Below are 27,738 nucleotides of genomic sequence, written 5' to 3' on the forward strand. Positions count from 1 at the left end.
AACTGCTGTGTAATACCTTATCGTATGAATGTTACTATATATATATACAATATATACATATATATAATACTATATATACATATACACATTCTATATACACACATACATACACACAGAATACATTCATTTTCTTGTTGGTGGGCATTTGAGTTGTTTCTTATTTTCAGCTTTTGTGAAGAAAGCTGCTATGAACATTTTTTTAGGCGTGTCCTTTTTTGTGAGTATAAGCATGTATCTCCCTTGATATATTTAGGAGCGGAGTTGCTGGGTCATAGGGTAGGGGTATATTTAGCTTTAGAAGAAAATGCCAAACAGTTTTTCCCAAGTGGTTATCCCCCGTGACACTCTCGTTTTGGTGACATTTTAATGAAAAAAGTCTACAGTCACCTAAATGGCCATACAGAAACACAGTGCTTTTAGAAGTCACTGCTGAGGGACGCCTGGGTGGCTCAGTCGTTAACCGTCTGCCTTCGGCTCAGGTCATGATCCCGGGGTCCTGGGATCGAGTCCCGCATCGGGCTCCCTGCTCCTTGGGAGCCTGCTTCTCCCTCTGCCTCTCTCTCTCTGTCTCTCATGAATAAATAAATAAAATCTTTAAAAAAAAAAGTCACTGCTGATACTCTGAATTAAAACATGTTCAGGTCTTTCTTTCCTTCGCTGGCACTGAGTAGACGAGGCTTCCTCTGCAGGGTCAGCCTGTCCCAGGGGGAGGGGGCCGGGAACCCGCCGGGGCCCACCTGCAAGTCAAGGGCAGAGATGCCTTCCTCCCCACCACTGGCCCGTACCTGGGTCTGCAAGTCCTGGGTATTCTCTGTTGATGGTTCTGGCGAAGCCGGCTTCTAGCTGCTTCATCACTCGGTCGGCCGAGCTGTGGTAGACGGCCACTGGGCTGCAGCACTTGGTCCAGAAGGACAGCAAAGACAGCTTTTTGTGAAATTCTGGGATGGCTGGAAGAGAAGAGCAGCCCCCACCCCACGACGCACGTTCTGAATGAAGCAGATGAAGAGATGTACCCGCATGGGGGCAGGGCCGGCACCAGGGCCTCTCTCTCTCTCTCTCTCTCTTTTTTTCTTAAGACTATAGTTTTTAATTTTTTTTTTTTTTAAGTAGGCTCTACACCCGATGTGGGGCTTGAACGCACGACCCCGAGATCCAGAGTCGCGGGCTCCACCGACTGCCAGGCCAGCCAGCCGGGCGTCCCCTAAAGATTGTGGTGTTGAATCGGAACTACAAGATTCCTCTGTACGTGGCAGATGTTCCAAAGGGCAAAGACGTTATTATGCCAAGGAACTCCTCTAGCCTGGGCAGCCAAGAAAATGCAGCAAAAGCAAAGCCATTTGCTTTTAGTGAGAGAAAACACAGTAGCTCTATGCTTGGAAGATGCTCCCACCGTCTCCTCTCTGGTAACTCGACAGCACAACACCGTATAGGCCCAGAGAAGGACACCTCAGGCGGTTTTTCTGCAGGGGATGACACGGAGCGGGAGGTGGCTCGAGGAGTCTGACACGCTGCCCAGGGGGCTCCCGGGCTGAACTCATGAAGAGCATCGTGCCAGGCCGCACAGGGTCGGCGTTTCTCCTGTGTGTGCTTGTGACCACGAGGAGGCGCCTGGGAGCGGGGAGGACACGGGTCACTCGCACCCTGAGTGTCCGGTCCCTTTTCCTGCCTCTCAGCCACGTGCCAAGGTCCCCCGCTCCCGGGAGGAGCCGAAGAGGGGGCACGAATGTACGAGGAGAACCTACAGGGACTTCTGTTCGAGGTTTCACCAGGCCTCACCTGGAAGACCCTGGTGTCTTCCAGTGTGCAGCCATTCCTCCACGTTGGGGCCCGAGCGTGGGCTCCTGCCGTCCCGATGCAGCAAGGATGAATGTGGCCAAGGAGTGTGGGCCAGTGGCCGCCGTCTGCGTGGACGGCAGTGTGACACGCAGCTTGCTTACCTTCAATGACGGAACTCATGTTCCCTATGTTCTCATGGCTGACCGCTGACAGTTTCTCCACCACCTGGATTTGCCTAGAAAGCTTCTCTAAGAGATTGCTCGCCACGAATGGGGTTTTGCTTGAGAAAACGATTTGCTGAGGAGACAAACAGAACCAGTGAGTCAGTTAGGTTGTTGTCGACGGGGGTTTCCTGGCCCAACCTCCTCCGTCCTAACTCGGCGGTGAGGCTAACTCAACCCATTCGGGGCTTTGGTTCCAGTTTGAGAATGTTCCTCATTCCATGCCGATGACAACATCTGATGAAATCACACCCATGTTTTTGTTGCTTTAAACGTTTTTTTCGCACCCATATAGATTCTGGAACGTTCTCAATAATAGAGCTGCAAGGTTATTACAACGTTGCCTTTGCTTTTATGTATTGCGACTCTGTAAATCCTCTTTGAGACTTGGAAGGCATATTTAGGCTGCTTATCTGTGTGCTAACAGAAAAAAACATTTATTTTACAAGTAGTAATTTTTCACAGCGTGGATTTCATTCCTTATTTTCAAGCTGAAATTTAAGAATGTGTTGTAGAATAATCATGATTATAATCAAGACTACCTCATTCTAATTAACGAGTGCTTTTTATGTACCAGCCGCTGGTCTGAGCCCATGTATCAGCTCATGCTATTTCTCACAGTCACCCTGTGAGGTGGGTACTATTGATAGTCCATTTCAAAGATTTTATTTTATTTATTTATTTACTTACTTATCTATCTATCTATCTATCTATCTATCTATCTATCTATCTATCATCTATCTAGAGAGTGCTCAAGCAGGGAGAGGGGCAGAGGGAAGAGGAGAGAGAATATCCCAAGCAGACTCAGAGCTGAGCAGGGCTCGATCTCATGATTCTGGGATCACGACCTGAGCCGAAACCAAGAGTCAGACGGAGCCACCCAGGTGCCCCTTGATATTCCATTTTACTGCTGAGGAAACTGAGGCCAGGGAGATCAAGAAACGTGCCCAAGGCCACATAAATAGCAAGTGATTTCACCTATGTGCAGGTCACAAGAGTCAAGGGCATGAGGACAGAAGTCAGTTGCTGCCTGAACGTTCTCGACCTTTCTTTGTCCCTCGGAGACCTGTCCCAATCACGTGGTAGGCATGGATGCAGGATGCACCCTGTACCATCTTCCTGTACGAAATCCTCTAGACTACACAAATAGGATTTTCAAATTCAGAAGTCTAGTGTAGCAATTATGTACTGATGCCTTTCATGTAAGTAAATACAGTAGAAATGAACTGATTTGGGGCATGGTTATAGCTATTATGATTCTTATGGAATGCCCATTTTTATCTCTTTGCAATTATATACCAAATGAAGACATTAACTCACCGATTCAGCAGTGGATGTGAGTTAGAAATTAAGTTTCTATTCCTTACTCCTTCATTCTACGTCTTTATATCTACCTCTTTTGTTTTGCTGGTGCTGATCTTCCCCATAGAAGAGCTGACTTGTTATAACCATGGCCTGAGTACAGACAAGAACATGGCACTGAATATTGCTTGCCAATTCGTCTTTGAGAGAAAACATCCATTCCTTCATGGAAGAGAATTCTCTTACGTTTCACAAAACAATGGCTTTCCCTCTAAAAGGCAAATGGGTCGCTGGCTCAGCCCAGAATCAGGCTCAGCAAGGACAAAGAACTGTGAAAACTGTCTCATTCAAGTAGTTGGGGAATAGAGAATAGCTATAAAGTAAACCACAATCCTTGCCCATTTTGGCCTGAAATAAAAAAATTGCACCTCCTGCCAGATTGTCAGTAAATGGCTTACAAATTTGACAGTCAACAGAAGAGATCAACTGGGACGTTGACCAACTTAGTGCAAGAGTCCTAATTGCCAACCAGTTTCCCACAGCGTCTGAGGTGACTTTGCGGTTCTTTATTCGTGGAGGAGAAGCATATTCTACATCTCCTCACAAGTGTATTATGGAAGAAGCACATTAGCCCACTTCTGGCCTCTCTGCGACCCCTTCCTCCTTACCCTGCCTCTTGTCTTCCAGGGGGTCCCCTGCTCTTAGGAGCATGATTCCTCCTCCTTTGACACCCTTCCTGCGTGGCCAATCCCCCCGAAGACCATTACGTTTGCTTTCCCATTCTTATCCTGTTCCCCACACATGCAAGTAGGCTGGAGCAGACAGGCAGACAGGCAAGGAGGAAGCATTTAAGTAGATGCTCAGGGAAAACGTTTTGTTCAAGAAGCTAAAACACTTCCTGCAACAAAAGAATTTCGAAATATTTGCTCCACTGTTGCAAAATCTTAACCGGTAAACAACCTGAAATGAAAAGAAAAATAAGCCCGCGGTGTCCCAGGATGAGAGCTAACTGGTGATGATAATGGCCTATGAAAGTATTTGTTCTCATTGCCGATAGGTATTTATTCAAGATCTGGAACGCCCGGGTCATATCCTGCAGCATTTTGCCTTTAGCTGTCCAGGTGGTAGAAAGCTAAGTCAGGGGAACTGCGCATGAACAGACGCTCAATAACTCCTGCTTTCAAAGTCCATTCATTTGCAGATGGCAGAATACAATTTTTTCTCCTTAGTCATATTTCTCTTTTATCAAATGATTTGAGATCAAGTGCTAACCTATGACCTTTTAAAGTGTGGAGGGCTGGGGGCACCTGGGTGGCTCAGTTGGTTAAGCGTCTGCCTTCGGCTCAGGTCAGGGTCCCAGGGTCCTGGATCGAGCCCCATGTGGGGCTCCCTGCTCTGCGGGCAGCCTGCTTCTCCCTCTCCCTCTGCCGCTCCCCCTGCTGTGCTCTCTCTCCCTCTCTCTCAAATAAATAAAATCTGAAAAAAAGAATAAAGTGTGGAGAGCTAGGTTTTAAGATAGAAAACCCCTGGGTCCAGGGAGGATGGCCATGCCCACGAGAACGTTTGAGTTGGCCCAACTCGAAGGAGGACTGTTGTCTTATTCCTGAATTTTCCTTTCTCGGGCATGACTGAGAAAGGAAGCCCACCTGCTTGTGCACCCACACCTGGGCTCTAAAGCCGACAGGGTCCCCCACCTGAACGAGCTGGGTACAGTACTGAAGGTGCCCGACAATGGCGATGTCCAGGCTCTCGTTGCCTGTGGTCAGCGGCAGGGGACTTCCGGCCACACTAGTCCCGACTCCCGTGTCTTCCGTCAGCGCTTCGCTGAGGTGCCCCCTGGCTTCGGGGTGTACTGATCTGTAAGTGCTGGACCAGGAGGGGGGGCGAGACGTTAGTTTCTTTCATCACAGAAACCCCAGGTCAGCTCAACAAAATGAGGGAAGGCTCCCCCTCCCCGTGGTGCCCACCGAAAAGGAGCTTCCACTAAGCCTGCCCTGAAAAACCGAGATACCTTTCAAAAGCTACTTCTTGGGTCAGCCTGGCCACCAATTTGCCTTGTTAAAAGATCACGCAAACAGACTGCTTCCAGAGTTCTCTGTTTGCCGCCCAAGCACAATGAGCCGTTTGTGAAGCCGACACACCAAGGAGTCTGAGACAGGCTCTCATTTTGCACTTGCTACACTTTCTTGCTCTGTGGATGGGGGTGCTTTGCCAAATTTTCTGGGATTAAGCCATCCTCTATATTTGTGGTGGCCCCAAGAGCAATACCATTAAGAAGCAATGTCAAGGCGTTTTCTTGGCCTCAGATCAATTGCTACTTGAAGAAAAGGAAAAAAAGGAAAGCTGCCAACAGGAGACATGATGTTCTGCCCCAGACAAAGGCTACAAGGGGGCATTTGAATCCTTCCAGGCGGCGCCTGGTTCTGCCTCTCCTGCCCGGTTTTAGCCTCACCGTGGAGCTGTCTCAAGCTGTATCACGATGGGCACTTACATTTACAAATAAATCTGCTGCCTCTATTATCCAATTTTGTTCTGAAAATTAATCTGTGTGGGAAAGAGGGAGTAGTCTCATTTCACACGAGGGAGGGCTGCCTGGCAGAGATAGTCACCACCGTGTCCTGTTACACGGCCGGGGGGCCAGGCAGCTGGTGGCTTCTGGGCTCATGCCCCCAGCCCGTGATTTAAGAAGATCGTGCGCCCGAGCTTAGAGGCCTTGAGCGCTTTACTCCAACCCCCAGTTGCCTCCAAGGGGAAAGCACTCTCTGTCCCGGCCATCAGCACATGTTTAAAACACACACACAATTTCTACAATTTCCCCTAATCCCGCTGATGACATAAAATCGAGCATTTTAGACAATTCAATATCAACGGTCTATAAAATGTACAAAACCCACGACGTTTTTGTTGTGAAGATGCTTCTGACGGCAACAAGAGTAAGAGTTTAGACCGATGTCTCACTTTGACATATCATGTAACAGCTTAAGCTAACGAGTAGATGGATTTTTGGTTTAGAAGCATCTCACAAGTTCGATCAGGTTAGAAAAATCTCAGCACAGAATGTAGGAGCATAACGTCAACCTTCCATTCATTCATTACATTTTGTTTGCCATGCCCTCAGCTTGCTCAATGGATAAATTCTGTTTCTCACATTTTCGTTTCCTGATTTTGGAAGAATGAGCCCTCTAGGGACAAGAAAGCCCTCAAAAATGTTACCGGAACATCACCCACAGAGAGGTTGGTGAAGATGGGACAGCTGGAGCTCCCTGTGACTTGAAAACTTGTTTGCATAACACGTCAAAGGTAAAGATGGTGGAGATCCACCCTTTCCTTCGGGAAAGTATGTGTGGGTCTCACCCCAACAGTTAATGAAGGTGAGTATGCTCAACTGTGCTTGTTTTGCTTTAGCTGAAGTCACAAAATAGACCCCAGACTCTAGCTCCAAACACAAGTTCTGGCTGTCCAAGAAAGCCTGATGGAGAAGGTGATGGTATTTCACCTTCATTGTCCCTTCCCGCTGCCTCACCCCTGCCCGCCCCAGAGAAGGCGCGTTCTCCACCTGGTAGACTGGAGAACAAAGCAATCAGTTCTCAGTGATCAGTCGGGCATCCCTCGTTCTAAGAGAAATAGGTGGCCGGGGCTGAACCTGGCTTGGATATGGGCACTGATGAGCTTGATCTACAACTACTTTGCCAAAGGGGGCAAGAGGTAAAGGGGTGGAAAAAGCAGAGCATAACAAAATGAAGAGATTAGAAATCAGACAAGAACCAAGTACAAACGGATCATCCAGTAAGAGTTCTCCGGAAACATAGCATATCTAGTTAATTTAGAATTAATTACATTGGGGTCAGGTTGTAGACCCCGAACCCTCCAAGATGTAGGCGCACACACACACACACACTCATACAAACATGTCCCCTTCATTTATGAGGAAGAAAAGCAATTCATTTTTCCTTGAACTGCACAAAAGAGGTTAATGATATTCAAAAATTGTCTTCAACAATAATGGGGAACCGAAAGGCAATGGCCAGTCCTGTGGGGAGTTCTCCTCCCGGAGAGGTGCCCAGGTGCCGACCGATAGTGACAAAGAACCACTGTACAGATCTGAGAGGTGTAAGCACACACTAACTTTACACTTACCTATTTTTCTCAGTCTCAGTGTCTGAAAATACTGAGTCCGCGCCTCCACCAACATTACAAACCTCATCACCATCCTCCTCCTCCTCGTCAAAATCAGAGGTGTTCAGGAAATCAAAGCTTTCTAAAGCACTTTCAACTGTAAGACTTAAACTGGAAGACCTGCTGCGGCTTCCGGCTGGCTTGCACTGCAAAGGCAGAAGGCATCAGGGAGAAGATCAACATATCCAGAAGCAGAAAACGCGGCACACAACATTCAACTTGAGATGTGACACTTTCTGGGTTTTTTTCAAGCTTTTATTTTTTTATTGAGCTTGGCGTTAAAAAAAAATGCATTTAAAATCTTCATATTAAAAAAAAAAGTACAATGATGGATAAAATGACACAGTATCTGGGGTTTGTTCCAAAATCATCTGGAGGGGAAGAAGCAGGGAGATGAACAGACAAAACAAGACTGGCCATGAGTTGACATTGTGGAAGCCGGGGGTGGGGGGCATGGGCACATGGGGAGGCGTTATAGGATTCTCTCTACTTCTGCCTGAAAGTTTTATAATGAAAAGTTGAGGGAATATGACAGCCCAGAAAGCCCTGGGAAACAGAACTGCTCGAGCCCTCCCTCTGCCTAGTGCTCAACCCCAAAGAAAATACAACCAGCAGACAAATCTAAAGAGTCATGGGGTCAATGCCAAATGCTAACCAGTCTGTAAGGTTATGTGGTCATGTCTGCACTGTCCTGAGACAGAAGCTGGCTGCCCAAGGAACCTGTTCTAAAGGATTAACAAAACCAACCCCAGAAAGAGAAAACGACTCCCACTCACCCAACTCATACTCCCTACGTAAGTAGACTTCAGTATTAATTTTACATTCACGGCATGTAATTGGCTCTGTGCGTCGAGGGGAAAAGGAAGGGCATGGGCGGCGCAGGAAGGAGCCCCGCGTCCTCTATGGCTTTACCTCTGCAGGAACAAGTTCTGCCGCTTCCCTGCCTGGGCCCTGCGATTATGTGAGCACACCCACTCTGGGGTCTGCCGGACACAGACAGAAGCATGACAAACAGAACAACGTCAGCTGCTACGGGCACAGGGATGGAAACACGTCCTTCCAAGTATTCAAGAGGACGGACGCTGGGGTGCATTGAACGGGACCAGTCCTGCAAGGCAGAAGAACCAAAGGTCCTCCATCCAGTTAGGTGGCCCTCCTTGCTCACTTCGTAACATAAGGCAGGCAGTGCCTGGTGGGGATCTGTCTCTGAGACTCAAGGTGGCACAAAAGCACAGGGGAAACCGTCTTTCGGTCTCTTAAATCAGAGTTGTTTCATTCACCCTCAGTGATCTCCGTCCCAGAGGCAGCATCATTTAGTTTCTGATCCTCAAGAGGCTTAGCATCCTAGGAATGTGAAGGGGGGGAAAAAGAGAAAGCTTTGTCTAGCAGATGCTTTAATTCTGGCTGGATCCACAGCCACTTGCCCCAGACCTAAATTCGAATGCTGTTTTCAATCACAGAGAGCGAGAAGGAGCCAGTCCAGACGCAACCCAGTCCTAGGGTCTTCTTTCTTAACTAGCTATCTGCCGAACTTGACCTCACACAGGATAGATGTGTTTAAATATCTATCATAACAAAGGGATGGACACTTAAGGATTTTAGAGGCAGGATCGTGTTGGAACAACAGCAGATTGAAATAATACTCTGGAAAGAAATCTGTGACCACCGGGTGTTTATAAGACTCACAGACGGCTTGCTCAGTGTTCGCTGGTGGATCCAGCTACTTACCAGCCATCTAGATGCCTAGAAATGGGAGCTGCTCTCCCCACTCGCTTTCTCTAAGGCGTTTGCTGTAGGTGGGGGTCAGTTGTGTCTTTAAATTTCACACCGTTCGCCCACTAAGCAAAGCTGGTCAACTCTGCACACAACAGTTTGTTGAGGGAGTAGAAGATGTTTTCACTGGAGAATTAGACAAGCAGCCTCCATGCCTGAGTCCTGAGTGGGGGCTTCTGAGAAGTGTTTTCCAGAAAGCAGATTCAGAGAGCCCTGGCCTGCTTCTCAGAGGGTGTACTTGCAGCTGAATTAGTCTGTCATGAGCACTGGAGGACCTGGAGAGTTGGGGCAGGAAGTCTCATCTGCCCTGGGGACCAACCCCCCTCGGAGGTAGGTGAGCACCACTGAGAAGGGTAAGACAGTCAGCAAAGCCCTGGAAATGTGTTTCCATGTGCCACTAAAAAGACCATGTTTTACGAACAGTCATACCAGGGGATGAGACAGCCTTCTGTGGGCTGAATCTCAGCTTGCCCCGGCACCTTATTTTCAAGCCCATTTGATAGGAAAGGTCACCAAAGAACAGCTCTTTTGTGGAAAAGGATCCAATTTCTCTTCTGTAGAGCAACACCAGAGTCGCAAAGCCAAGAACACAAGAGGTGGCAGTGGGATTCGGGACAAAATTCAGGTTCTGTCTTCCTGCGCGGTGTTTTATTAAAAGTTTGATCCATATGCCCCGTGACAACATACCCACTCTGGTGTAGCAACCATAGCCTCATTCTCAGGTCCTCCCCCCGCCTGAGAGGAAAGCATCCCTCTCGCTCTCCCCTCCCACCCGGTCCACCGTGAGCTGTCTGACCAGGAGCAGGGTTGAGAAGGATAGCCCTGCTGGCCTTGGGGGTCCCTGACTTCCAGAGCACAGGAGATGGTGATTCGGGCATGAGTAATCGCAGGTTCCGACTCACGGGTCGGGACCAGACCAGAGAAGGGGGGTGCAGGGGGAGGCGGGGCGGGGGGTGCAGGGGGAGGCCGGGTGGGGAGATGGGCCTGTGGCTCCCACATCAGGGTTGCCTGACTCCTGACTTCGGTCAGGAAGGGACTCTATCCAGTAGCATCTCAGTGAGATTATGATCCTCAAAATGCCTCCCTTTCCCATTTGGGATTTCAGTGACTAACTCTGGGGCTGGAGGAGCTCAGACATTCCTCAGGGCTGGTGATTTAACTCCTAATCATCTTAGTGAAGCTGATCTGCTGTCAGGGAAATAAAAATGAACATGCGCTCCTGGTGTTTAAAACTCAGTGCCATTCAAATGACGATTATCGTTCTGTGATGAAACAGGATAAAACACAAAGATACACAACTTTCAAGAGGATGTTGGCTCCAGACACCTCTCTCCAAACCTAATCCGACTTCCCTAAAATGGTACTTACTTTTAGGATATCATCCAAACGCATGACTTCTTGGTTCAGATCCTGAAACTCTTTGTACTGCTCTTTATGTGGTTCTAACGCAAGGAAGAGCCCACTGAACGCATCCTCCAAGCTTCCATCGAGGAAGGATCTACAGCCTTCGGACTCTCCACTGACCGAGCCCTCAAAGAGCAGCGTCTCCGGGGCCGCCGGCACCTCGGCCGAAGTGAGCCTCTTGACCAGCTGCTTCGTGATGTTTCCTTCGAACGTGTCCAGCTCCACGGGCTTGAGCTCGGAGGCCTCATCAGACTCCCGCAGGAGGGCCTCCGCCACATCCCTCTCCAGGAGCAGGTGCGCTGGGCCGGCCCCTGCAGACGCTCGGCCCGCCTCAGGGCTCCGGGGCCCGTCTGTGTCCTCCTTCACCTGTGGCTCTGGCTCTGGGCCTCCTCTGGAGGAGCTTCTGGAAGATGCTGAGCCGGAGTCCTCCGTGCCCTCGTTCTGGGAGGCCAGGTTGCTGTGGCTGAGCTCTGAGGGGGTGATGGTAATTTCTGGATTTGCTGAGCCCGTGGTGGACGGAGAGCCGGTGGGGTGGGGGGTGAGGGCACAGTCCCCGTTGGGCAGGTCGCTGACGCTGAGAGACAGGGGCGTTTTCTCCTCAGCTGCCTTTCCGTGGTCAAAGACGTCATCAGGTAGATTAGACTGTGGATAAAAGGCATCTCGTTATTATTTTAAATATAAGTGATGTGCTCGGTGTGATTTATTTCCAGACAAAATGCCAGGCAATGAAAATACACAACCAGCACTTTCATAACATTAACATGTTAGTTGTTGATTCTGTGCATGTGTGCGCGCACACGTGTGTGTGTGTGTGTGTGTGTGGTTGGAAGTGTGGCAAAAGAAAACAAGCCCTTACAAACCATTTCTGGCGTTGCAGCTAGGTCAAAGTTCATTATTCTATTCTTGGGTTTGACATTTTTCAAAAGGAAAGATAGGGGGCGGGGAGGGAACAGAGCCTGTTTCCTAAAATCCAGGATCTCGCAGTATTTGGCAGCCACGGCTATGAATAACACTACCACATTTTTTTTTTTTTTTTTTTTTGGCATTTGTCTTAAAAGACTTTCCAACACTCATGCTAGTTCACTCAAAAGATGTGATGCTTTGTTCTGCTTCAGTTCTCGTCAATTATTTTAAAAGAATCTCTACCCACAAATCCCAAGTCCTTGAAAATGTTCTATTAATTTAGTAACCATGCCACAAATAACTGAAGGCCAGGAATATACTTGCAAAGCCTCCATAAAATGGGAGAAAAAGATGTTTTGGTTCTTTTTCAGGATTGCAAAGCCAGAACTCTCGGGGCGTCTAGAAACACCACGTCCTCTTGTCAAGCTGACCCAGGCTGGGTCAGGGGCGCTGTGATTCATGAAGCAGAACTCAGAAGGGAGAGAGGTTACAAATACCCAGGTAATCAAGATCATTTGTTTACGCAGGCATTGAAATGATTTCCAAGTCATCGCTCCCTGTGCTGCGGTCTGTGTGGTCTCTCACTTCCCAAATGCTGCTCCGTGGAAAAAGTTTTCTAGTGATTGGAGATCAGCTCCTTCGAAATGGATGATTTCTCTTGGGTTCTGGATTTGATCTTTTAAGTAAATGGTAAGTACCAAGCTCATGCCTACTTGAATTCTATGGGCAGCAAGGAATGATCACAATAGTGCTGGGAATAAGCCCAGGAAACAAAAATGTTTCCGGCAGTGAAATGGGAGCAGACAGAAAGACAAAAGCTCCCCGTCCTCCCCAGCAGTGTTCCTGGTCCCCCCACTGCTGGATTGGGGCCCCCCAGATCCTAACATGTGCAGTTAGTTCAACCCAAACTTTCCATTCTCATCTGGTTGGAGGGCGATTCATTTTAACCACGGGATGAGTAAAAGGATGGGTCCCCGGGGCACTCAAGTAACATTTGCAGGCTCAGGGTTGCCTCTAAAGAATGTTTTCTTCTGTTAATGATCCCCGAAGTGTGCTGCTCAGAGTCCTGGGGGGCGGGGCTGAGGGTGGAAGGAATTCTGGAACCTTCTCAGCAGCTGCCAAGGAGCAGGGGGGGCCCCAAGGGCTCCAGTGATTGTTTAATTCAGTGTCCTCTGTCCTCTGTCTGCACCCCACACCTTCCACCTCGAGGAGAGAGAAAGGGGGAACTTATGGTAGGAACGGGGGTCCCTTAGGCATCTCCCAGAAGGCTTGGGTCCTCCAGGTGGTCCTGCCCCATCTCATCTCATCTTCAAAGCACATCGCTGGCAGCTTGGGGTGGTGGGAGGCCCCATGCTCCTAAAGCCGATTTCTCTTGGGCCTCGTGCTCCTAAAGCCAATTTGCGCCTATGTAAGTGGACAGCGTGGAGTTAGACTGAGTTGAGGGGACTTACGGTATGCCAAGGGGATGAGCCCATGAACAGACACACGACAGTACGAGGGAGTGTGTTCTAGCTGAGGCATGGCATCATGAGGCAGGATCCCGGCACGGGGAAGGCTGCTGCCCGGGAAACAGGTGGTCCCGGAGCTCAGCCCCGCAGGATGGGGAGGTGTAGGCGAGGAGGACGAAGTGCCTTCCGGAAGGAACAGTGTGTGCGTACAGATGGCAGCCCCCGAAGGGGGTGGTGGAGCTGGAGGGTGGTGGGTGTTCAGGGGGCTGGAGAAGGGGACCAAGAACGGGCAATGGCAGGCATGGCAAGCTGCACTGAGGGCCAGACGGGTGCAGCCGCTCTGAGGAATCCGCCTTTATCCAAAAGGCTACGGGAAGCCATCGAGTTTTTTCTAATCTTGCTCTCATTTAAATTATGCCATTAAAACCGCTACCAACTCCCTCCACAACTCACAGTATGTGAGCATGAGTACACACGTTATATCAATAGTTACGTATACAACTGCTTCCACTATACATCCATTTTTTGGTCCATGCGTTCACGCACATTTCCCTCCTAGAACCTTCCTACTTGCCTTGGAAACTCCACTGGGTTAGCCTGGCCCTTCTTACCTGTGCTTTGTAATTCACCGAATTAGGTGCGATTACTATCATCATTAACTAGAAAACTTTTTAGTCCTTTCCTTTCTGCACATTCAAAGATTACTCTTTTTTTTCCCCCCAAAGTAACTTTTATACGTCTGCAAAGAGCAGGCTCTTCACGTCTGTATGTACATGTGTGTGTATTCTCTCGTGACAGCATGTGTGACACAGAGAATGTAGCCGACCTATTGCATTCCTGACTCCACCATCGAAGGAGCTCCGTTTACTAACATAGTATAAAACTACCAGACGCTACCCCGTAAACTCAGGCTAAGAACCGCTTTAAATAAAAATAGCTCTAGGAAAACTGGCCCAAAGCCTTCTGACCCCCTCGAACCCCAGGTTTTGAAGGCTAAAACCATGTGTGAAGACTGTCCTCGTGATAAACTCACCTAACTTGGGAGCGAACACCTTCTTTGACCGCGAGTGTAATTGTATTTTTCAAAAACAACGATCTTGTTACCATGGATATCTTGGCCACCGCGGTGAGAAGTCACGGCACAAAAGCAGGGCGCAGCGGGGAGAGGGTCAAGCGGTGGCTGTGACGAGGGCGCATGCAGGAGCACCCTGCCCGCCCCAGGGACGGGACAGCTGTGACCACCGCCCCGTGAGCGACACGGAGGAGAGAAGAGACACGCTGAATGAAGCAAACGGGCCCCGAGCCCCCCGAGGCAAGCACTGCACCGCGGCCAGGCCACCCACACTCACGGAAAACTCTAGCTCGGCCTTGGGTCTCAGCCTGAGGGAGGGCAGGTCACTGATAGAGCAGCTGCGGGATAGCTTGGCAAAGAAAGTGTCCTGCAAGGCACTCAAGACAGACAGCTGCCGCGGCTTGGCTGCTGAAGGCCGCAACCACCTCTTCAGAAGTCAAAGCAAGATGGCGGAGTTAGCGGAAAGCCCCGGTTACCATGTTTCGTTAGCGTTCTAGCAAGCATTTCTGATTACGACAAGGACGCCATTATTTACATCCGTTCCTCTAAGAGGCTGACCTCAGAGAATCTCCAGAAAAGTCTGCATGTTATCAAAGCGGTCAGGGGGCCGAGGGAAGATGGGAGGTTTACTGCCCGTGTGCAGACGGCCCAGGGCCTCTTGGAACATGCTTTTCTTGGTCGCTCCTGGATTAGGGGGAGCTTTGGGATCAGCATGGTCAGGAATTACTGAGAACCCCTAACACCGGACGTCAAGGGTTTCACATACGGGGTGTAAGGCCCACCACGAGTTTGACATGTCTCCTCCAGAAATCACAGTGAACTTACGAAGAAGGAGTGATCCTTCAAAGTGGGCGTCTCCGGAGTACCCTGGCTGTACATGGACATTCTCCTCTGGAGGGCTGCCGCCTTGTTCCCAGCGCCCGAGGACGCAGTCATGTCCTCCACATCAAATGGGCTGCAACACAACAGGTCCCATGAATGCGCGTTCGTTAAAGTCCCCTCCAACCCCTGGACTGCAGGCTGAGAAAGCACCTCATCATACTAAAGTCAACTCAAACCAGTGGGAATTGGGCTGGCAGAAAATAAACCAAGATAAAAGAAAGTGGAGCAGAAAATGGAGCCCAGACCCACCCAAGGGACCACAGATTAGCATCCTAGCTTTAAGTGCAACTTATCTATACACCTAGACACTAGATAAACCTGTTTCTCTGTTCATATTTAAAAATGTAAACATTAATGCTTGTCCAACACACAATGTTGAAGTCTGTAAAAAGTCTTTGAGCTTTGCAGGGACAGACGGGTTAACAATACAAGAAAGTAACAGACTATTGTTCTAAAGAAAACAAACGTAGACTCCCACTCGCTTCCGTGGACACAGAGACTCTTGCGGCCTGCGAGAGGACAGTCTGTCCACCATGACAACTAATCATCATGCCATCCGGTTCATCCAGCGAGACGAATGATCTTGCATTTGATAGGTCAATGACCACAAATTACAAGGAGGGAAGGCCGGGCAAAAGGCACAGACAGTGTTTCAGTGACAAGAAGCAGGGTCCCTGCTCCTTCTGTGGCTCACCCTCCATATTGGAAAGGGGACCCTGGGATCATGACCCAAGCCGAAGGCAGACGCTTAACGACTGAGCCGCCCAGGTCCCCCAGAAAACCACCTTTAAGTTCACTGCTCTGACAAGAGGTACCTCTTGCCCTTTGGAAATGTTCTATTGCAGGAGAGTGTGAAGGATATTGAAAAGTCTCCGAGGGCCACGTACGGTATATGAGGTGAAGTGGGAGAGGTGATGAAAACCCTATAGCGAGAATCGGGATCTTTCCAAGGGTGAAGTATCTCCTACTGGACAGTTATTTTCCTTCCAAATTAGCTGGATTAAGAGCTATATCTTTTTAAATATATATATATATAACGGTTGACAGGGAGGGAAGGCAACAGGATAAAGTATTTTAAAACAGGAAGTAGGAGAGAACAGTGATAAGACAGGTTCTCCACTTATGGAGACAACAGCGCACGAGCATCATCTGGTGAGCCAGGGGACAGATCCTCGGGCCCTGAGAGGTTCCGACACAGGTCTCGGTTGGACCCGAGAGTCTCCTGTGATGAGCTCCCTGGGGACTCTGACGGTCCAAGCGCCACCCTCGGAACAGCCCTAGCCTGCAGCACGGATTTTGGAACAGAAAAGGGCCACTTACTACCAGGTGATCTCCAGGCTCAGTTTGATGGTGCCGAGGTCGTTGATGTCAACGGCCACCACCTGAGGTCGGGCAGCAAAGAGCTCTTTGGTCTCGCAGGTCACGCTGCCGACCAGGAGGTGCGTGGCGAGCCCTTTGAGTTCTGTGACCTGATGAGAGAGGCGGAGGGAAGCCTTACGGGGAGCATGGGAGAAAGGCCAGGCACACTTCCCCCCGTGCTCTTCTCGGCCCCCTGTGCGCGAGAGCAGTGGTCTTCACCACGGACTCGGGGTGCAGAGAGGAGTCTGCGAGGCGGGGGTGGGGGGCAGCGGGAAGCAGTCACGAACACAGGTCCCCACCCACGGGCCACCCAGGCGTGCAGCGGGAAGACAAGGAGCGGCGGAGACGATACTGAACCTTGATGGAGATGAATCCAACGATCAGGGGCAGGAACACCACTTCCTCCCCGTCCCAGCTCTGCTTGCCATTGGTTTCTATCTTGCCTTTCAGTTTCCACCTCTGTCGGCCGTACTTCATGAAAATCTGCGGAGAAGAACCACACCTCAGGTTCCAGGCCTTCCCCATCCCAACACCAAGATAAAAAGGCAGGGAAATAAAGCAGCTGCCTCTCCTCCCCTTCTCCATCCTCCTCCATCCACCCTTCTGGTGGGTTCTTCCAAATTTCCTGGGGCCGGGGTTGGGGGTGGGGTGGAGTGGGGAAGAGGCTTTCAAGGGGGAGTAAGGTCTGCTTCCCTCCAAGAGGGCGTGGAGGGCCTTCTGTAGTAAAAGGTCATCACACCGAGCCCTTCCGTGTCACCGCGGTCATGGGGACCAGTTCCTTCCCCCGCGAGGCTACGAGAACTACTCCCCGGCTCCCTTACAGGGAGGAGAAACCATCAGCTAAAATCTACTTAGCAGCCAGAAGCAAGAAGTAAGACTCCCTCCTCCTGGATGAGGAAGACAGAGCTGAACAAGGATTCTGAAATCCGACATAGTCCCGGGAGAGGGTCTCCAGCTCTCCTTGCTCAGACGGGAAGATGCTCCTCCCCCTGCCCTCCCCAAGAAGAACGATCATAGAGTGTTTTGGAGGAGACAGTTAGATAAAATAATTAAGGGAAGTTCCCTTTTGAAGGGGGAAAAGATAAAAGGCTTTTTTACTTTATGGAGTATATCTTTATACAGAAAGGTCTAGATACTAGTGTTCTTTATGAGTTCTCATGATCCTGGATTAGCTTTTGCATCAGGAGAAAAGACTGCTATCAAGTACAACATTGGAACACTACGGAAAAGATCAGTATGGATCATATAACAAGTAAGGGCAGCTAAAGGGCCAATGTTAAGTTAGCTGTGTTGAGAACTGCACAATGAAGACAGGAGAGCATGTCCTTCTCTTTTTAGGAAAATCATTTAGGGGCGAAAGGTCCCAATGTCTGTGCATTAGTCTAAAATGGTTCAGCACAATAACAACAATCATAGCAGTAATAATAAAGCCAATGTGACATAATGTTAAAAATTGGTGTCTGGATGAAGAGTATGTGGGGGTCTCCATCTCCAAACTTTCTCATTGGCTTAATTTTTTTTTCAAAATCAACAAACGTAAAAGGAAAAAAAAAAGGCAATTTAAAAGCAAAATAATGGCCACCTGACTCCTGCCCCTCAAATCCTCGATTCCAACCCGCAGACCGACAGGATACTTACTTCATATTGATCTCCCGGACAGAGGCGAGCAAAACCAGCCAGACCTGTAAGGAAGCCACTGGGATATGAGGTGTAGAAGAGATTCCCCCTCTTCACAAACCCACACCAGCACAGTTACAAACCCAAGCGTCAGACCTCTGTGAAAGCTCATGCTGTGGTTTTGGGGGAGCACCTGATGGCGCAGCCACGGCTGGGAATTCCATCTATCCCGGCCGGAGAGAATATTCCTGACTGGATTAATCAAAGATGCTGCTTTCTGGGGCAAAGGAGGCTGTCGGGCAGCGGCTAGAACTCTATGTACCTTTGGCCAATTGAGGGTCCACCCAGATTCCAGGATCAGAGAATTAGGGCCAGAAAGATATATTCATTTATTTACCCAAAATATTCCCATGAACATAAACGGCTCTCCTGTTTTTCTCTCTGTCCCAAGATTTGTGATTTCTGATAAGCGCCTCTCGTTTGGGTGAAGCTTCTATGGACCCTTGCCTCTCTCCAATTCACTCATTCCTGTGTTTTCCTTTTCCTATGTACCCGGCCTAATGATACCACCATCTACTGTATTACGAAACCGCTTAAAATGGATTATCGTCTACACAAAGCCAGTGATTAAGAGAACAAAAACCAACCAACCAAATGACAACAACCCACACTCCCCAAATGGAGATGGGCCTTCCCTTCGAGGGCGCCATTCCTAGCTGGGTCTGCTCAGGCTGAGCTCCAGCCCCAGGCCTGCTGTAGCAGGAAGAACACGTCAGGTCACACCACTGTCGTGGGACATCTCAGGGACCCTGGGTCTCATCAGTCTTTTTCTTTCTTTCTGTAAATATTTATGGAGACTTAGTGTGTGGGAGGATCTGTGCACTGGGGTAACAATCTGCAAATTAAGAGAGACTTCCCTGGTACCCAGAAAACAGAACAAAATGTGGTTCAAGTCCACAGGGACGAAACAGACAAGGACAAGACACAGTAAGAGGACTTAAAGCTGAAGTTGATTTCTGTTTTATCTTACCGGTGAGCCCCCTCTAGATACTAACTCCAGTTTCTTCACCTTTAAAGGGGGGTAACAATGTCCACCTCATAGATCTGTTTGTAAAGACAATCGATGGCAGTGATTGTAAAGACAACATGTAGTAATGATTATATATTGGGGAGTGGGATAAACTATTGCTTGAGCATGAGCCAGACACAGTCACCTAAAAGATGTTATCTGTATGAAAAGACAGCAAACTGATACACATCAGAGATGGGAAAAGCAATAAAGAGACAGTAAAAGGAGGTTTTTTCCTATATTTTGTATTTTTGTAAGAATGTGTGACTTATATAATTGAACAAGAAACTCTATTTCATTTAACGTAGGATAGTTTCATGGAGGAAGGTGGCATTTGAACAACAGAATATCTCCTCCGGCAAATGAAGGCTTGGGGAAGAGGACACTTCTGGGTGGAGTGAGTGGCCTGTATTCACTCAGCAATATTTCCGGAGTGCCTACTGTGTGTCTAGCATGAATAAAATTGTGGGGAGGGAGGTACACACATCGTACGTACACAGCAAATGTAGGGACTAAACTTGTCAACAGAGGCTTATCAGTAATCCTGGCTCATTGTAATCAAGGAATGAAACAAATTTAACAAAAATGGGCAAAATCTTTAGTACTTTCTCATTTTCTAAAGAAAAAAAAAACCCAATACAATTTTATGATAAAGAATTCCAGTTAAGAGTTTAGTACAAATGGTTATATACAATGGAATATTACTCGGCCATAAAAAAGGATGAGATCTTGCCATTTGTGAGAACATGGATGGAGCTAGAGAGTATTATGCTGTGTGAAATAAGTCAGGCTGAGAAAGACAAATACCATAGGATTTCATGTATATGTGGAATATAAAAACAAAACAAATGAATAGACAAAAAGCAGAAGCAGACCCACAGATACAGGGAACAAACTGATGGTTGCCAGAGGGGAGGAGGGCGGGGTGATGGGCCAGATGGGTGAAGGGGAGGGGGAGGTCAGACTTCCAGTTACGGAGTAAATAAGTCATGGGCATGCAAAGTACAGCATTGGGAATATAGTCGATGGTAATGTCATAGTGTTGTATAGGGACAGATGGGAGCTACAGTCATGCTGAGCACAGCATAACATATAAACTTGTCAAATCACTATGTTGTACACCTGAAACTAATGTAACATCGTGTGTCAACCACACTTCAATTAAAAAAAAGAATTCTGTACAGATGTTTAGATATCTTTAATAAGATAGGCAGAGAAAAGGCTATTTGGGTATTCGTGACAATTTTTACAAAGTTTAACACTGGTGGAGTGATTATGACTTTAACCTTTTTGTCTATTTGCCCATATTTTAAAAAATGAGAAAGTACCATTTATAAATTTTAAAACAGATTCGAGCAGAACCGTCCCTCACTTTTAATAGAGGCGGCCAGAGAGGAAATTCTTTTGAACTGCTGGTACAAGAGCAGCCCTGGGACTCTTCCATTCCCTCACACACAGGATGTCCATTCAACCAGCAGATCCCTTGGTGGCTCAGTCTCCTCAAGCTGCCATTTATGACCTTTGAGTTCTTAGTTGTTTTTATATTAGCTTTTATATTAGCTTTCCATGGTTCTACCCATGGAAAGATGATGAGGATGGTATCACACAACGTATTTTGCCTGCTGTGAGTAGCCCCATGAAGCTGTGAGACTGTGGAATGAATGAATCTGCTTTCCACCCATCTCAAGGACACTCCAGGGTTAAGATGATAGACAAGGTCCAGGGAGGCTTAAAAAAGCACCTGCTGTTACCACCATCTGTCAGTAGATGGCAGCAACCCACCAGCTCGTTCTGTCCCCCCTACCCTCAGAGCCCCTGAGGACCGGTCTAACAATTAGAACATAAGAAGCCACTTCAACAGATTCCCTGAAATAAGAGCACAATTTAAAAAGTCAATGTTCACTAATCATTTTCTGGAGGATTTGGATTTTTTTTTAATACATCAGAAAAAAAGCTCAATTGACTGGTTTCTACAAATCGGAATTGGCAAGACATGCCAATTCTAAGAAAATCCAAAGTGCCCTTTAAAACCTCTGCAGAGGGACACCTGAGCGGCTCAGTCGGTTGAGCGTCCAACTCTTGGTTTCTGCTCAGGTCATGATCTCAGGGTCGTGAGAGCGAGCCCTGCATCGGGCTCCCTGCTCAGCGGGGAGTCGGCTTGAGGATTCTCTGCCCGTCTCCCCACACGCACTTGGGTGTTCTCTCTCCCTCTCAAATAAATGAATAAATCTTTAAATAAAATAAAATAAAACCTCTGCACATTAGTTCAGGTTTCACCCGTCGCCAGTTTACCTGTGCAATGACAACAGAAGCCTGGTTAAAAAAGCCAAAAAACAAGAAACTGACCTGGTATCAGTGTGGATAAAGGTATGTATGGGGGGAAATGCTTTGAAGGTTTTTTTTTTTTCCCTTTCAAAATTACCAGAAATTTCGGGCGCCTGGGTGGCTTAGTCGTTAAGCGTCTGCCTTGGGCTCAGGTCATGATCCCAGGGTCCTGGGATCGAGCCCCCCATCGGGCTCCCTGCTCTGCGGGAAGCCTGCTTCTCCCTCTCCCACTCCCCCTGCTTGTGTTCCCTCTCTCGCTGTGTCCCTCTCTGTCAAATAAATAAAATCTTTAAAAAAAAAATTACTAGAAATTTCATATCTGAACTTAGACAAATGGGAAAAAGGTACTTGGAAGCATGGTTTTTGAGCCTATGAGCCCAGGTTATTGAAGCAAAACTTCCTGAAACTGCTTGTATTGACATCACCCCGAGGCGCGGATCACCAGCATGTTGCCGACGGCACCAGCCCGGCAGAAGCGGGTCTGCCCCTATGCTTCCTGAAGTCCCCGCTGCTCGTGTAAGCCAATCACCGTGCTGCTTGCAGAACTGAAACCAACAGCAGGGCAATTACAGTTACAGCTCGATGTCTTTCAAACCCGGCCAGAGGCCTGCTGGGATTTTCACAGCTGGGGAGAGGTTCATGTTTTCTCAGCACTTTTGTGATTACTGCTGCACTGTCTAGAAAGCGTTCCTGATGGCCACTCTGCAGACGGTCATGGGGGGTGAGCCTCCAGGGGTGGGTGGGGGTGGGGGGCTTTTATTTCTATGGTGCATCTTCCTGTACCTTTGGCTGTTTTACTGTAAACACCCAGATAAAACGGCTCTTCTCTGGCCTCATTTGTAAGGCCCAGATGCCACAGTACGTAGCCTCCCACCTTTCCTTCCTTTGCTCGGAGACTTTTCTGCCGGAAGAATGCTCCCCATTTTTGCTAGTTCTATGATGAGCTTCCTTTCCAAAGATAAAACAGATCGCACCTGCTGACAGCACATATACACAGAAAACGATGGCTGGGTATTCGCGACAATGTTAACAAAGTTCCGCACCGGGTGGAGCGATGATGAAAGTAAGGAAGTCACACTTTGCTCCAAGGAAAGGAGCCAAGCAGCTGAATGGCTGGGAGTTCTGTTCCAGGCCTCCCTGATTTATTGACCAGGCATACATTGTGCAGATTCACTAGCTCACAGGCAGTTCTTCCCTCTGCCCTGAAAGCCGGGGAGGCAGGCCTGGGCTTGGAGATACCCACTACCGGGGATTGCACTGGAACGGAGCACAAGCTGGGAGAAGCAGCAGCTTTCCTTGAGAGACCACTTTTCATCTGGGTCCTGGCTAACAAGAGACCCCCCCATTAGCCTGACATTCAAGGCCCATGGACGTCCATAGCTCTTCTTCTAGTACAGGCTCCCGCCCAGCCAGGCCACCTGCCATTTGTCAACGTGCCCTTCCCTCTTTGGTGAATGCCATTCCCTTGCTGTTCACCTGCCCAGAGCAGTCTCTCTCGTTCTAATTCAAGGGTTACATTGGGGAGCCTTCCTCCTTCCTTCCTGCTTCCCTCCCCCTAGATAGGTGAGTGGCACCCTTCTCCCGTCACCCGGGGGACTTCGGAGACAAGCTGGCCACCCCAGTGGTCTGGGGGGGTCATTCATTCCACTGAATTTGAATGCACTGGCTCATACATCCATTTTTCTCCAGTGGACTGTGTGGAACTCAAGGCCAGGGGCCACTCATCTGGATGCAGCCTCGTGCTCGGCCAAGAACAGGAGTTCTGTAACCGATCAGTTGTTTTTATCAACAAGGCACCCACACCCCCGGGGGCCCAAACTCACACACACACACACACACACACACACACACACACACAAAACCAAAAGGGTTGTTTTCTTTGTGTTGGGTGGTGCAGAAAGGGAAGTGTGGAAGGGTGTGGCTGGAGGAAGCGGGGTTACCAGGTCTGACAATATTATGAAATATCCTCAGTGGATGTCAGTATGTGTGCTGGGGGGTGGTTATGTTTTACCAGAAGGAGTCACAGATAAGAAAGTAGCTGATTGCAAAGATGCAAGATTTCTTGGCAGCGTGAGGAGGCTTCCCTTTTATCAAGAGAGAGGAAGATTTCCATGGAGGTGTTTCCTTTGAAAGGCTTCCTAGTTGTCGTTTCTGAGTGTTCATGTTAGATTAGGGACGTGCAAAGGGAGAATAATCTGTAATGAAAAAGGAGAGTATGTTTTGGGCCTAGAGTCCCCCTGGGGGAAACCGAGCGCCCAGACAGAAGTGACGGAAGCAGACCAGGCGGGAAGGAGAGAACAGGCAGAGGCAGAGAAGGAATTGCTCCGTGAACAGGAGGTCCTGTCAGCCCACCAGGATAACCCTTCAGGACCCAGGGCTATTATTTAGCTGGCGCCCGGGTCCCCAGGGATGGTGGGCCCCCCGGCACCATCATCTGCCGGACGCCCAGGCCTGAAGCTCCACACCCACGCTACCTGTGGGCTGGGCTGGAGACGGCCCTCCCACAGAGGAGGCCATCCTTGGAGCAAGTTTCTAGTATTGGCTCTGCTCTCTTCGAACTTCCCGCCTCATAGGAGACCGAGTGTGGGAATATTCTAGAAACCAGGAGCCCTGGAATTCAGTTTCACGTTTGACTCCAACTCACTATGTGACTTCTGGGACAAGTCATATAAAATGGGGAAATGATCATCCTGCCAAAAATGGATGCCTTGGATAACAGAAATCAGGGAAATCTGGTACTCCCTGTGTGAATCGTGAGATGTGTGACCTGAGTCTCTCCCAGCTGTGAGACCGACCAGTCTGCACGGAGGGTGCCGAGTGTCGGGCGACATGAGAGGGACGTGTTTTCTGCTAAACACTGATTCAGGGCAGTTGTTTTCCAGAATGAGGCTGCTGATGAAATCATCCTGCGAGTCTTAAGAAAAAATCTTCCAGGGCCCACCCTGACTTGCTGGGTCTGGGGCAGGGCCTGAGCAGTTTTGGAACCTCAGACTCAGGTAAGAGGACCCAACATGAAGACAATAAACGAAAAACTGACAAAGCGCGGAGGCCCCACCCCAGTGGGACAGCAAGTGTTGAGATTTCACACTGAATGACAAACCAGTTCACACTCAGGTCTGCCATAGAGAAGAATGCAGCCACTGGGGAAGCTGAAGGTCAAGGTCGTTGGTATTCTAGGAATAAGTCATTCAGAGTGGTTCTCACGGGGGTGCCTAGTGCTTGATAGAAGCAGTTCCCTGCAGACTAAGAAGGCTCACTCGAAAACGAAGCTCTCCTGCTGAGCACTTAAAAAAAAAAAAGTGCCCCTTCCCTATTCCCCTAATTGCAAAAAGTCGACAAGAGGGTGATTAAGTCTCCATTAGCAACAACCCAGGGATCAAGCTGCTGCAGAAACGTGAGGACCAGAGTGCCTCCACCCCAGTTCTCTCTTTGCCACAGTGAATGGGCCCACATTCAAGACAAACGCACTCGTGGCTGCCAATTGGCGAGCCCTGCCCACAACACCCGGGCCACGCTCCGTTTCCTAAAGCTGGCGTGCCTTTTTTTGTTCTGAAGATGCCACGGTACAGATATCAACAACCAATCACGCTTCTAGGTCAGAGCTTTCCAGAACAAACACCAGAAATGCACTGGACAGAGGAGGAAAATGCACAGTCCTCTGTGGGTTTTACACTAAAAATAAATACCATTAAGTAATGGGTGGGTAGTTTGCAGAAAACGTGAGCAGGAAGGAGCGACTGAAACGACACCCAAAGAAGCCAAGAGACAGATCGAGGACGTGGAATGGTCCGTACAACAACGCTTTCTATGCCAAGTCAACAGTAGGAGGAAAATGGGAAGGGTCTGCTTTAGATGAAAGGAAGCCTAAGAGACACCTAATGACCAATCACGACGCATGGACCTTATTTGGATCCCAGTGTGAACAAACCAACTGTACAAAGCATTTCGGAGACAGCTGGGGAAACTGGATAATGGAGTGGATTAATAACAAAGGCATATTAATTTTATCAGATGTGATAATACTTGACATTGTGATTATTTACATAAGAAGCAGCGCCCGTTCTTTAAGGGATGCATATTGAAATACACACGGGCAGACTCACATATCTGGGTTATATATCATCAAAGGGAAAAACAGGGAAAAGCAAATGTGGCAAAATCTTGCTAATTATTAAATCTAGGTGCTATGGGGTTCATTGCAACATTCTCTTCATTTCTGTGTATGCTTGAGATTCTGCCATAATAAAGATTTAAGGGTGCAGGCAAGTCTCAGGACTAGAAGGTTCTGGAACATCAACACATTCACAAATGGGGAGGGGTGAGCATGGGCGGCACAGTGTCCTTGCAAGCAAAGTAAAAATAGCGTGTGCGCTCAAACTTAAGAAGCTCTGTCTGCGGAGACGGCGCCTTCCTCTCTGAACAGGGGAAGAGTACCTTTCATCTTGATGGAGAACTCCCCCAGCAGGTTCTCCAGCTCTGCCTCGATGGTGCACATATTCTGTGAAGAGGACAGAAAACTGGCATCAGCGCGAGGCTTCTGTCACCAACAGCGCAAAGCACGTGATGTTCTAGAAGCTGCAGACAACTACAGCTCGAGGCTTGAACACCGGCATTTACCTGTTCGCAGAGAGCTCCCCGGCCCTGCCGTGAAGCGTTCTGGACAAAATTCCACACCCCCACCCAGAGTCTACGCAAGCCTTCTGGTGTACGGGAAATTTAGAGCACAGAAGAACAATTTCACTTATTTCCATGCACAACAGTGAGGATTGGGATGCTAGACAAAAAGGAAAGCAGTCTGGGGGCGCCTGGGTGGCTCTGCCTTCGGCTCAGGTCAGGATCTCAGGGTCCAGGGATCGAGTCCAGCATCGGGCTCCCTGCTCAGTGAGGAGTCTGCTTCTCCCTCTCCCTCTACCCCTCCCCACTGCTCGTGATCTCTCTCTCTCTCAAAGAACTAAATAAACAATCTTTTTAAAAAAAGAAAAGGAAGAAGGAAAGTAGTCTGCTCCTAAATGGAGAAGATCAAGGTTCTTAAGTCGCTGACTTTGGGACCTCCTACAGCAGAAGACTCGCTGTGTTTCCTTCAGATGTTACATCAATGATCTCATCACATTATATCATAAACAGACAAATCCAGAACATGATATTCTGCAAGAACTGGCCTGGATTCTACAAAAAGGTAATGTGGGAAAAAAGTTCTAGACCAAAGGGGCTAAAGAGACATAAAAACCAAATGCCACCGGTTACCTCCCATTAGATCCTGACTTGAAGGACAATACACTAAGACAGTTATCAAAGACATGACCGGGCCAAATAGCGGCATCTGAAGATGCACAGGCCATCGGATAACTCCGTTAGTTGACTAACTGTCTGAGTTGTGGGAATGGCGTGTGTTTGTGCAGGGAGACACAGGCGACCACCGTGGGTTCTGTGCAAAACACTTATGGGGAGAAGGGTCACCATGTCCATTACTTACCGTCAGATGACTCAGCAAAAAAACAAGGATAAAGAACGAAAAAGTTGAGCATAGGTGAGAGAAGGAAAGCAAATATGGCAAGACGTCACCAACTGGTAAAGGTAGATGGTGTTTATTATAGTAGTCTTGACTTTTCTGTCGGTTGGAAATTTCTCTGAATAGAAATCGGGGCCATAATAACAGCGGTTCTGTGTCCTGCCAAGTGAGTGAGGCTGGCTTCCGGCGGTAAAGGCCACGTGCCCCCAAAATGATTCCTGGGCCTGACAAGAGTCCTCCACTCACTCTACTGTTGAGGGCCCCCCGAAGGCAGGAGGAGGGACACCATCTAAGTGTGTGGTTAGACAGGTCCCTACCCACACCGGCCCTACTTCCTCCGGATCTGAGGACCTCAACAGAGCAGGCGGAGTTGGAGATCGAAAAAGGAAAAGTGCGCGGCCAGGGCTCTCCCGAGGCGGCCTTGACCGTCCGGCCCCCGGGAGTGGGGGACGGTGGCACCTGCAGGCTTCTCCCCCAGCAACCGGCCTCCATAGTGGGGGGCGGGGGTGGGGGGCACTCCTGCTAGCCCACAGCCCCGTGGGCACCGACAGGGAGTGCTCCGTCTGCGTTTTGTGGGCTCAGGACCTCAGGATGGCTGAGTGAGGCGACAGCGTCCCGTCGTTCCCTCCAGAAGATGCCCTCCCGCACCGGTGTGTCGATGGGGCGCAAAGACGAAGGCATTGCCTTTGCCCTTGTGAGCTCTGGGTACCTTGGGGAGCTTCACAGACCTCGGGGAAACGTCCTGAAGCCTGGGCTCCGGGCCGCTTGAAACAAAGCCTCGGTACCGAACACCGCTTCTCTCAGAGCCCTGCGCGGCCCGGTGAAGGAACACATGGCACCTGCCCGACACGCCAGGGACGTTAGCCTGCAAGCAGGGTTGCCACGAGCGTCTTCAAGAAAAC

At 49.0% G+C, this 27,738-nt stretch overlaps 1 protein-coding gene across 5 annotated transcripts in view; it reads right to left on the reverse strand.

Annotated features, from left to right (window-relative positions):
• Positions 1-27,738, reverse strand: part of RIPOR2 (RHO family interacting cell polarization regulator 2) — a 213,870-nt gene that overhangs the window by 14,226 nt on the left and 171,906 nt on the right. For 4 of the 5 annotated variants that reach the window (XM_078055749.1, XM_036112200.2, XM_036112203.2 and 1 more), the window contains exons 8-17: positions 25,762-25,825; positions 17,955-17,998; positions 16,674-16,799; positions 16,278-16,426; positions 14,901-15,030; positions 10,617-11,294; positions 7,437-7,621; positions 4,994-5,165; positions 1,938-2,073; positions 786-947 (exon numbers count right to left, since the gene is read on the reverse strand). In XM_078055749.1, coding sequence (XP_077911875.1) covers positions 786-947; positions 1,938-2,073; positions 4,994-5,165; positions 7,437-7,621; positions 10,617-11,294; positions 14,901-15,030; positions 16,278-16,426; positions 16,674-16,799; positions 17,955-17,998; positions 25,762-25,825 — 1,846 coding nt within the window. Of the gene's footprint in view, positions 1-785; positions 948-1,937; positions 2,074-4,993; positions 5,166-7,436; positions 7,622-7,708; positions 8,820-10,616; positions 11,295-14,900; positions 15,031-16,277; positions 16,427-16,673; positions 16,800-17,954; positions 17,999-25,761; positions 25,826-27,738 lie in introns of those variants that run through there. The other variant, XM_078055751.1, reaches the window with a different exon arrangement.

This window comes from Halichoerus grypus, chromosome 9 (genome assembly GCF_964656455.1).
Source record: "Halichoerus grypus chromosome 9, mHalGry1.hap1.1, whole genome shotgun sequence".
NCBI lineage: Eukaryota > Metazoa > Chordata > Mammalia > Carnivora > Phocidae > Halichoerus > Halichoerus grypus.